A 12,329-nucleotide genomic window follows, 5' to 3' on the forward strand; every position below is an offset into this window, starting at 1 on the left:
GCATATTTTATGAGATATTTGAAAAAAACCGCGAGTGCATCGAAAAATGAACTTTGATCCTGCGGCACGTGTTCTTTTTACTTAAAACGAAAAAACCAAATTCCCCAGGTATTTTTTCACTAAAAAGAAGCTTTTTATGTGGCGTCTGAGAAAATTTAATTTTAAACGACCACCCTAATATATATATACGATGAATATTAATTAATGATATTATTGTTATCATTGTTAGTTTTATAATTGTTATTCATAGAGTGGTAATAAGTAATAAATAATAGTTAATAGCTTAGGTAAAAAGCGATTAGAGTAAATCGAGTTGGTCAGTAAAAGGGATGAAAGTAACACACAGCAGTAACCCTCCTTTAGTCGGCAGCCGGTGGGTAGTTAGGCCAGTCTTAAATCGCGGAAGGAGGCCCAACGAGTCATGACAAAATAGCGTGATTACGAGCCATCAAATAAACACTAGTGTAGCCTCACTGCTGATGTTATTCCTTACTGGTAAACCTCCCTTAAAAATTTTCCTCGACTACCACTCACTCACTTACTCACTTACTTACTCATAGATAAATATAAGAAATAGATACAACGCAGAAAATATTATATAATTTATTTAATTAATTTGATGGCTTATTTTTTTTATCCATTATGTTAATTGGATAATAACAAAATTATCGGCACCATAAAGTTGGCAAACAGCTCGCGTAATATTGTTACTAAAGCGTTCACCGTTTCATCGCTATGAAAATGTATATGTATATATAGGCGGAAAGATATATAATAACAGGGAGAGGGGGGGAATGGCGGCGGCATTGAGAGCGAGACTTGCTCTTAATTGCAAATTGGTGAAATAATTGAAACAACTCTCGTAAAAATAGTTTTAAAGTCGTAATTTGGTCGTAAAAGTTGCGACCGCAATGCACGACCATTATGGCTTTAATGTTAAACAGCTAAAGCTCAAGCTTTAAATCCAAACTTGGATAAAATTCTGGGGTAAAGCGCGTTACTAAGAATAAGTTCAATTAAGATATATTTTTTTTATTTCCCAGTACAATCAGAGTTTATTGGCCGTTTCCAAATAATAATCTTATAATTTTTTAAAAATATCAATGATTTCATTCTCTCGGTCAGTTGGTCTGATAATTTCGTATAAAAAAAATTAAAATAAAATAGACCGGAAGTAAAATTTAGTAGATTAAAATCATTACGGTAACAGAGTAATTTTTTTTTTATTTAAAAAGAAATAATGGAAGTTAATCAATCAGGGTAACAAATTTTATCAAGTTGCCCGCCCGGAAAAAATATATATCCGTATATATTCAGGCAAATCTTAATATATGCCGCATATATGAGACATATATTCAATTTTCGCCCGTATATATCCTGGATATAGGGTAGAGGTACCGTTTATGGCCACTTTAGGGCCAGTTTTGGACACCTGAGAGATTGAAATAAATAAAATTGCAAAAGACGCAATGTCATAATCAATTTTTGAAATTTGTACACAGATACACAGTAAAAAATATTGTGTACACAGAAAAAAATGAACTATATAAATTAAGAACGACAAGTAAAAAAATGATAAAGTGATCAGTAAATACCATCATTCTAAATAGTAATTTTTTTATTTATGATTAAAAAACGTGAATAATTACAGGATAAGTATGAAAATTTATTGTCTATGCAAGAAAAATGACTCTTTGTACTTCAAAAATCGTAACTGATACTTAGAAAATTGACGACACGTATGATAAAATTTATTATTTGGAATGTTAAAATTCCCCATATTGATACCCGGGTTCCGGGTTATAATTTCAAACACTAATTTTTAAAGTTTATTTTTTTCCGTGTATCTGTGTTAAAAACGGTCCGTGTTAAAATTTTTGTGTTGATTTTTTAGTGTCAAATCAACACAATTCTTTGTGTTACCTAAAAATTTTTAATCGATTTACTCTTCAACACTTTAAAAGTGTTACTTAGTATAAAAATCGATATTATCAACATTAATTAAGTGTTACTTTAAGATCAACACAAAAAAAGTGTTGAAATTTTAACACAAATTTTGTGTTGAAATTCAACACAAATAGTCTGTGTTGAAAAATAACACAAAAATTGTGTGGACCGTTTCTAACACACAGATTGTGTTGATTTTAACACAATATTTTTTACTGTGTACTTTTATCACACTGTTACTATTGTATTTTATTTTATTTTATACTTTTTCATTAATTGAAATAAAGTATTAAATATCCAAAAATGGAGCAGTGGCCACAAATCGTACTTCTACCCTATACTTTTTTCGAACGGGTGGGTGACAAGTGATTCAACATGAAATTTGGCAAGAAGCTCATAATCAAAAAAATTTATTTATGATATTAATGGAAGACATTATGAATATTTAAATAAAAAAATTTTTTTACACGACTATAGCGCGAGTTTCACCCTGTCTTTATCTTTAATCTGCAAACTTGAGACTACAAGCGTACTCACCCCTTCTAGCAGTAGCTACTACCCCAGAACATTTGCCGTAGGCTGCTCTATCTTTATCTTTATATCCTTTTCTCTTTCTCTACCTCTACCTCTGGCTCTAGTAAGCCCAGAAAATCTGAGAGTGAGATAATTACGGTCGAAAGCGCGGATATTATTTAACCAACGTTTTGCTGCATGAGAGGGCGGTGAGGATGATGCGCGCTCTTGCTGTTTCAAGAGTATAACACCAACCGAGATAGACTCAAAGCAAGAAGAGCACTCTCCCAAGCTTTTGCGGTGTTCTTACACTGTTACTACGGTATGAACACTCCAATCAAATGTAGTTGACGCCACGTTAATTTATTACGAGCTAAAATTAGTATTTAGTCATCTGAGGAAAATAAAATAATAATAATAATAAAACTAATAATCTATTTGCGGTCATAAAAATTAAAAAGGAAATCACAGATTTTTTGGCAGCATTAAAAGTAAAAATTTACGTTCAGGGACTGATACACATCAGGGTAAATGGCTTTACAACCCCTTCGGTTATTTCTACGTCTTGTATCCTCGGGCCTATTACAACCCCCTTGGAATTTTATACTTATACTTTATACAACTAATCAACTATTACATTTAAAACTTTTTTTTCATATTCGTGTTTAAAACTTTTAACAATATTTATTTATTGGATAATTTTCTTATCACCCTCGTTTTTTTTCATCAGAAAAATATCAGAAAATTGAAAATATTTTTTCTTAGCAAATATATATATATAGACTTCATTACTGTCAAAAAACATTTCTGACTGAAATTGTCGAATTTATTCTATAAATTAAAAAAAAAAAAATTTTCATTGCTATCATATATTTTTTGATCCTGAAGTTAGCAGTCAATTAAAAATTTTCAAATTTTGTTTTCGACGATTTAATTAAAAAAAAAAAAAAAACTAAAAAAATGCACATGTAGAAAATTAAATAAACTATAGGTGCAATTTTTTTTATTTTAATTATCGATTTTAAAAAAATTCAAAATTTAATAGACGTCGGCTGACTTCAATATCATATTTTCCCGCCTTTTCGGTATCAATAGAAATTTTTTTTTCAACTAAACAATGAATTTTACAATTTCAAATAAATTGTAAAATTAAAATTAACAAATGGCATAAAAAAAATGTGATTTGCTGTCTCTTGCTGTACCCTTGAAATCCAAAAAAATGAAACAAAAAATTACAAAGAAAAACACAATTATAAAAATAACAATGCGAGGTAATTTTTATTGAGTTAAAAATGCTTGCAACATAATAAGCTTTATTTTATTTTATTTTATAACTTTTTTTCTTCTATTATTCGCGTGTTGTTGTAAAGACGCGAAGGATATTGGGTTGCAGTTGCGATGCACAGCCCATACCTCATACTGGCTCGTTATCACCAGTCTTTCATCCCTTTTTCATAGTTTGTTTTTTTAAAGCCTTCAGGCTAATGTGACTTTTTATCTCACTATTGTTATTTTTCTTTCCTCTACACTTTTTATCCCCTTTATTTTTTATTTTTATTTTTTTTTATTTCTCTGTTTCGTTGTTCGTTTTTTAACGTTTAGAGTTCCATTCTTCAAATCAAAGTTTTATATACAAAGTGTTGAAGTTTGCCAAAGAACACGAAAAATTGCGGACATGACCTGTTTACAACAGTTATCGTTTGTCTTTTGACTTTTAAATTAATGCCAGGTGCTCCGGATGGTCGTTTCCTAACTTACACTCCACTAAACTTTTTTTTATTTCACTTTTTCTACAGTCGTCTGATAATAAATTCAATAAATTATTTATTATTTATTCATCTTTCCCGACTAAACGGACAGTCGCTCAAATAATTATAACCGACATCAGTATTGTTGAGGTAAAAAAAAAAAGATGTAAAATTATTATTTGAGGAAAAACGCCGGAGGACAAGGGATGAAAGTACCGGCGCGGTAAGGGTTGCTGGAAAAGTTGCTGTATAAACAGAAGTTACCTAAGTACATTACAAACTGTAATGGCGAATCGGTGGTGCTTGGATGGTTGTTCTAACAACCAACCGAATGAGTGAGTGAAGATGTGTAAGTACCGGTACAAGTAAGAGTGAATGAGAGGCAAGAAAACCTGGACTGGGACTGGGACTGAGACTGCTACTGGAACTGGGAGTCTCATTTCTTGGCTACCTTCAATATCTATACTACCGAAAGTAAAAGCAACCTCGGAACATTTATTATGCTATATTGTTATAAGAAAATTGCGTTTTTATATTATAAGTGGAGCGAAAAAATGTGCTTGAGGTTTTTTTTTTTATAACTGAGCTCGGGGTAACGATATTTTCTTTCTTAAGACTTCATTTTAACCATATTGATGTCTACTTAATTACCTTAAGTAATTAAGTGATTAAAAAATTTTTTAATTAACATTTTGTATTTTTTTACAAATACACTTATCTAAAAATTAAAGGAACAAGAAAATTTTATAAATTTTTTAGTGATTTTTGGAAGGCTGTATTTTCGTGAAAAATAATCTTATCGAAAAAAAAAAAAAGGAAATTGACGCTTGAAATCTCTAGTTCAAAGATTTTCTAGCAAAATAATTTTTTGAGCCACGGTTTTTGCGGAATCATAAAAAATAGCTCGAGACAAAATTTTTCTAAATTTTTTGGGTCTACGGAGCCGGGAAACTTTTTTTTTTTTAAAAAATCAATTCATGGCTTGTTTAGGAAATTTATTCAGCTACAATTTGCTATTTTTTATGTTGCTATCAGCTGCATTTACTATTCAAAAAAAAAATTATTATAAATTTATACTCAGAGTTCCGAGTCTGTCTGTGTTGTCAAATTTTTTTTTTGATTAACAAATTACCCAAAATAATTTTTTTTGAAAATGCAGACATTTTCCTGAACTTTTAGTCGATCGATTAGTAGTTAAAATTAATGTCATTCAAAAATTTATCATTGAATTTAAAAAATCCATTTGTCAGTAAATTTAAAAAAAACTTGGGAATATGATCAGATACAAAATTCAACCCTCTCTACATATCGTCGAATCACGCCGGAGGAAATAATAAAATCCTTTATATATTTTTTAATTTTTCTTTATTTTCTAAATCTCTCTTCTCGACTTTATCTGTGCTCGGGCTCGTCTTTTTTTCTTCTTTCTTTTTGTCACTCTTCATCGTCAGAGAAGACAAAGGAAATGCAAACGTCGACGGGTGTTAGTCCACGTGTCGTGTACAAACTAAGAGTACTCGTATGCATATACATATGTATATATAAATGTATATGTGTATATTGGTGGTATATCAAGATGATAGAGAACGAGGGTGTGTTTTTGGGAATGGGACGCACGTTAAATATATATCCAAAAAGAGTAGATTTTAGGCTGTTGAATAGACGGGGACAGATACGTCTGGCGGACATACATCGCACTAGGAGAATGGGAAGGAATGAAAATAATAATAGCCAGCGTATGCCTCAGGCTAACAGTGTCACCGAAAAACTGAAGGCGTAAAGGAAAGAAATCCGACATACCTGCTATCTACTAGTGTAGTGAATAAAGTATACGTTTAATTTGTCACATATAAGTTTTAGATTCACACGAAATTTTTTTCCCGAGAATCAAAAGTTGAAATGACAAAAAAATTTTAATAAAAAAATTATTTATCATTTTTTAAAAAAATTAAAAGTTGATTTAAAACTGACGGTTCGATTAGTGTGTAATTTAAAAAATACTGAATAGTTAAATCGGAAGAGATGAACGAAAATATACAGTACACTTACATTGTAAAATTAAAGTGTATATATGTATGTAATATGTATGAAGAGAAGAAGAGAATAGTAGCACGCGATGACGTGATTCTATCGATTATCAAACAAATATTATGCACTCCCTTGGCGTCTTTCTGCGTCATCTGCATCGTATCGAGGCCTCCGGCTATTCCGGAACGTTAAAACTTTCATACTTGCAAGCTTTTATACTCTCTCCCTTTCTAATAACAAACAAAAAAAATTATACGTGCACTAAATCCTCGGAAAATTTTAATAAAATATTTTTTTCAGTATTTACTGCATGTTATTTATTTTTAACTGCTTCAAATTTTTTATTATGAAAGAAAAAAAATCGTAACAGTTTTTGGCCTCTGACTGTAGGATTTTAATTTTTACTTTTATTTTGATCGACTAATTTTTTTTTAAATTAACCGACACGTTTATGATTTTTTAACTAAAAATAAACTTTGAAATTAAAATGTCACATTTTATAAGCAAACAAAAAAAAATAACCAACAGATTTAATAAAAGCGAGCTCGTAAAATCGTCCAATTAATATTTTTAATTCAATCCCCGGCTAAAACTGATAAGTACGATAATTAAAAAAAAACTAAAAACTAAACAAATAAGTAAAGAAAAAAGTAAAAGAATAGATACGTTGAATAATCGAGTTGGGGAAGAGAAGGAAGAAGAGAAAATTGCAACCCAGTGAATTGTAGTAAACAAACAAGTAGACGCCAGAGCATCAGCATCAGCAGCAGACCACCCTCCAGACTCCCACGTCTCTCCTCTTTTTCTGGGCGCCCCATCTCTGATTGCTAATGAATCCTAACGCTATTATGCATGCAACAACTAAAAAAAAAACTTACCTCGACCAACACGGTCTCGGACACACATTGGCAACAGTGGCGCGGACGGAAACGTTGCCCCCGTTTAGGAAAAAGGGGCAGTTGTGTTGGGGCTGAGGGTCACGTTACCCACTTTCAATGCTACACATTTTCTCCGCGTTCATTTGTACATATAGATGTGTATTCTATTCTCTATTCTTCACTGGCTAGTTGAGTTGACATAGAGCAGGAACCTCTCTTCCTATACTCGTCATGACAATGTCCGGTATGTGCGTGGGACATGCTCTTGGGACACAAAGAGTTGAGCAAACACTGACGCTTACTAAAGGGGGATAGACATAACAGTGTATACTGCTGCTGAAGGGTGTGAGGATAACTGGATAAGGGAAGTTGCGGGAGGGAGAGAAAGAGTGGACGATGTTACTAGAAAATACGGGGTAACATTATTGGAGCGCGACCTCTCTGGCAAGTCATCCCGGAATATGCTCCACGGCCACTTCGTTAGTAAAGTCCTTTTTGCTTGTTACCTTTTCAGTTACTTCAACGATTTCGTTACTATCTGTCATAGTCTACTGTCAATTAGAAATCAAAGTTTTTTTTTGTTATCAAAAAAAATTTTATTCTATTTTTTTACGCCCTTTTACTCACGTCTTTATTTACTAGGGACAATTAACTTTGTTTGTTTTCATTAGTTCAATTTTTTTTATTTATACAAGAAAATTTTTATCTTCCATTCGTAATATTTTTTTTGCTAAAAATTCCAATTGTAAATTTGAAAAAAAAATTTCACTTGTGAGCTGATACTCAAATGTTTTATTACTTTCTTGTTAAATTTTTTTTTTTATTCGTATCCACAAATTTTGTAATTAATCTTAAATTGACAATAATCATTTTAATAGAAATCTTAATTTTTATGGATTTACAGCCTAGAGTTTTCAAGATCAGGGGAGGGAAAATTTGAAACGTCTCTCTATGAATTTTTTTTTCGAGTTTAGAAAAATGAATATTGTTTTAAATGGGAAATTTGTAAATAATCAGTTAAATATTTTAGATACATTAAAATTTTTTTGAAAATTCTTCGATGTAAATTAATGTCTCTTAGCTTTAAGAAAATAGAGGTAGGGGAGGGAGGGGCAAAAGGGGGTACTTAAGAAAATACCAAGTTTTCGAGGACTCAAATACGCTAAATCTTTTTTTTTTTAATGATATTCAAAGTAAATAGAAAAAATTTTCAGTTACCGTTGAAAAAAAAAAATTTCATTTCTGCGGGCAAAGTGGGGTACCCCCTAAAAAAGGTAAAAAAAAAAAAATTTCTGGATTTTTAACGAATTTGATTAAGTTGAATTTTTTTGTAAGTAATTTACATGAAGAAAAATTATATTTTACATGATTATTGGATACAAAAGAAGAAAAAAATTTTTAATAGTTTTTATTATAAAATAAACGTCATTAATATTTTTCAACTGACAATTTATTTTTGAAAAAGTTTACCAAAAAAAATTCAAAGTAACGCTTAATTATATCTACAGAAGTGATTTTGGAATGTTTAAAAATCATTTAAAATATAAAATTTTGGGGGTACCCCGTTTTGCCTACCCTACCCCCTTTTGCCTCCCCTTCCCCTATATTACAATATTTATCCAGTATCTAACCGATTGAACTTGTCCGAATGATCGATATTCATTACAAAAATTATAAAAATTGTTTAGAGCTCTTCATTTTCAATAATTAATAATATTGTAAAAATATACTTACTGGAGATTGTACATAAATAGTAAATTCATGACGTTTAGTTATCTTTGCGGGAAAAAATATTATTTAAGATAAAAATAATTGAAATAAGTTACTGATTCTTGGGAGTTTAATCCCCGATTAAAAGAAACGATTTAAAATGACTTGCAATGTTAAACTCCCATAAGAAATGTAGGCCATTCAAAATCATTAAAAAGTATTTAAAATTTATTTTTGTGACAGACACTTGAAATCTACGAAATTTAGCGCCTATAGCCGCTAAAAATATTAGATAAGACACAGCTGGTAAAAAAGATACCTAATCGTTCTAATAGTGACGTCATCATCGGATCAAAAAATATTTTTTGGTTACATGTGCGATAGCAAACGACCAAAAAATATCGAAGTAACTTAACGAGCCATCTTGTGACAAAATTTATCATCATTTTAATTCGTCCACTTACCGACTTCTCTCTAATTTTCAACAAATACTCAAAACAATCTTACCAAATAAATAAACGCGGATTTATAACCTGCCATTTATAGTCACTAAATGTAGTAAATTTCAAATATCTGTCATAAAAACTAATGTATTTATCTAGTACAATCGAGTCTAAGACGCTCGCACGAGATAGATAAACTACTATTTTCAAATCGTTTCTTTTAATAAGAGATATCAAATATATATTATAAAATTAACTTGTAACATTAAATAAAAATTTATTTTAATTTTATATACAGAATGAGGTTTAGTTGCACACAAATTTTGAAAAATAAAGTATTTTGTTTCATATAATAAAAATGATACATGTAATAAAAATTAATTCATTAAATTAACTTGATAATAACTACTGATTTGTTACAACAATAATAATACTAAGTAAAAATATTCGTATAAATATTTCATTGTAATTTTTTCAAATCTTCATTAGTTAAAAATTTAAAAACATCCCTCGTGAAAATACTTGGGAGTTCCAGTTCATCGAAAATATCATTAGTTAAATCAATTGCATTGAAAAACAATTCTTTTCTTCTTAATGCTTTTTTTAAGCGGTAAGTCATCATTCCACCATATAGTGGAAAAATAGATCGAATGTCCCAATCTAAATAAGTACTACTACTATCGCTAAAATATTTTAATTTCAACGCTAACTTGTGAACACATTTAGTATACAATACATAATGATACGTAACAGTACTTGTACGAAAAAATGTTGTCTTCATTTTTTCAATTTCGCTTATGCACTGGTCGTATAATTCATCAAATTTTTCACTATTTACGACCGCTAAAATTTCTTCATCGAGATAAAAATTCGCCGCACTACATTTCGCAATATGTTCCGTAATTGTATCATTAACTGTTTCTGAATAATTTAGTCTTGAAGTAAATGCTGTTTCACCCTCACTGTTTTTTAAATTAATATTTATATCAGCATCTAGAAGTTGCCTTATGATATTATCGTCCATCGTATAGTTCATTCCGTAATGAAGTGCTGATTCTTTACTCTCTGTCACCATATTTATATCAATCGTATCATGATTTAATAACAATTCTACTGCTCTTCTGTTCCGACTTAGGACAACAATGTGTAGAGGACTTTCTTTAATATCTTTCTTTACAACATTAACATCTGCACCGTATGCCAGAAGAAGTTCCATAATTGTTAAATTTCCTTTAATAGCAGCAATGATTAGTGGTGCTCCATTACTATCAGCTTTGGGATTCGGATCAGCATTATTTTTTAAAAGTAGCTCTACCATTTTTACATTCATTTGATTAATAGCGATATTTAATGGTCTAGTGGTAAAAGCACAACGATCAGAAAGCAGTATCGTACTCACACTGATAAGGTCTGGATGTGACTCAGACATACTTTCATAATATTCGTCAACGTCCAATGGCAACTCGTTTAATACATAAGTGTCTGCTCCATGGTTCACTAGACTAGTCATTGTTCTCAGGTTATTCAATATAATAGCCAAACCAAAACGTGAATCACAGCATTGATATTTTGCATTTATATCAGCTCCTTTGCGGAGCAGATAGTCCACTAATTTTGTATCTTTATTGAAAGCTGCTATTTGAAGCAACGTTAAGCCACTCAGGTCTGGAAACACTGCGTTGATATCTTCGATCAGACCTTGTTCTATGGAGTTGGTAACGTATTCGTAGGTAAACTTTGCACGGATTGATTCCATTGTGATGAATTTGATATTATTGGTAATTGTTTATTTAACAAATGAACTTTTAAAAAACGAACTTGAGCACTTTACTTTTCACTTTGTACTAATTTAACGTTAAATTATTGGTAAACGTTGGTTATAGTGATGTAGTCTTCAGAAGAGAGTAACTGTACGACTGACAGTCTCAAGATAAAAACTGAGTTTAAATGATGACGTCTATGGTACCTTGGAAATTAGCAAAAACGCTCCCGATAATGATCTTTCTCGCTCCACTCTTCAAAATCCATCGTCATAATTACAGTAAAGAGAAAATGATTTAAAAGTAAACCCATGTAGGACAGTAATAGTTCTTAAGTTGTTTTTAAAATAAATTTTTTTCTACACGGAAAAAAATTTTTTGTGATCATAAGATAAGATAACTTACGGTAACAAAATTCTGCCTTAATATACGGATAACGAAGCATTCGTTGGGATTACAATGTTTTTGTAATGCTAGCAAATTCTTCGTTGGACCAAGCAATGGTTTGTAACTGTAACAAAACTGTCGTGTTCCAATAAAAAAACTGATTTGTTAAAGTAACAGAATGAATTTGTAGCATTAACAAAAATTTTTTTAGTCATAAGCTAAGATTACTTACGGTAGCAAATGCCGGCTTTAAAATACGACGATATTATTATAATAAACTTCATGTGTTCTCATAACAAATCGACTTCTTAATTACGACACAAATTGATTTGTTCCCGTAAGTTAATCATGTTTGTCATTATAACAAAATCTTTCGTTACCCCGTCTTTTGTTATCAGAACGAAATTCGTTTTTTCCGTGTACTAAAATTTCCGAATAAGTCCATTATCTCAACTCTTATAGTTTTCCAATCTTTCTCTCATCAACTTTATCTTTCTAATCTTAAAATTTAAACAAGTTTCGAGCTACTACTGACGATTCTATGTCATAGAAATATATATACTAAAACTAACTACTAATGACTTTTACGAAAAAGTGAGTCATTCAATACTTATGTATTGTACTATTGCAATACTGTATATGAGTGTCATTACGACAACTCATATTTGAAGCATGAAGGTTTTCTGAAACTAATTACACTGATGAATTTTTACCTGAGTCCTTATGAGCGATTTAATAATGGTCGGGAGAAAACTTTCGTATCTACAATAGATTTAAGTTAAATTAAAATATATCGTTGCCTGCGAAAATGAAAATGTTTTTTTTTAAAGGTAACTGAAAATTTTTTCTATTTACTTTGGATTTCATCAACACAAAAAAGATTTAGTATATTTGAGTCCTCGAAAACTTGGTATT

At 30.6% G+C, this 12,329-nt stretch overlaps 2 protein-coding genes across 18 annotated transcripts in view; both read right to left on the reverse strand.

Moving 5' to 3' along the window:
- Positions 1-12,329, reverse strand: part of LOC130670729 (forkhead box protein P1) — a 174,337-nt gene that overhangs the window by 107,749 nt on the left and 54,259 nt on the right. The window lies entirely within an intron of this gene.
- LOC130670731 (ankyrin-3-like) lies at positions 9,577-11,622 on the reverse strand. The gene is made up of 2 exons (XM_057474193.1): positions 11,433-11,622; positions 9,577-11,282 (listed from the first exon to the last, which is right to left on the reverse strand). The coding sequence occupies exon 2, from the start codon at positions 11,021-11,023 to the stop codon at positions 9,728-9,730; it is 1,296 nt and encodes a 431-aa protein (XP_057330176.1). The 5' UTR covers positions 11,024-11,282; positions 11,433-11,622; the 3' UTR covers positions 9,577-9,727.

This window comes from Microplitis mediator, chromosome 7, assembly GCF_029852145.1.
Source record: "Microplitis mediator isolate UGA2020A chromosome 7, iyMicMedi2.1, whole genome shotgun sequence".
NCBI lineage: Eukaryota > Metazoa > Arthropoda > Insecta > Hymenoptera > Braconidae > Microplitis > Microplitis mediator.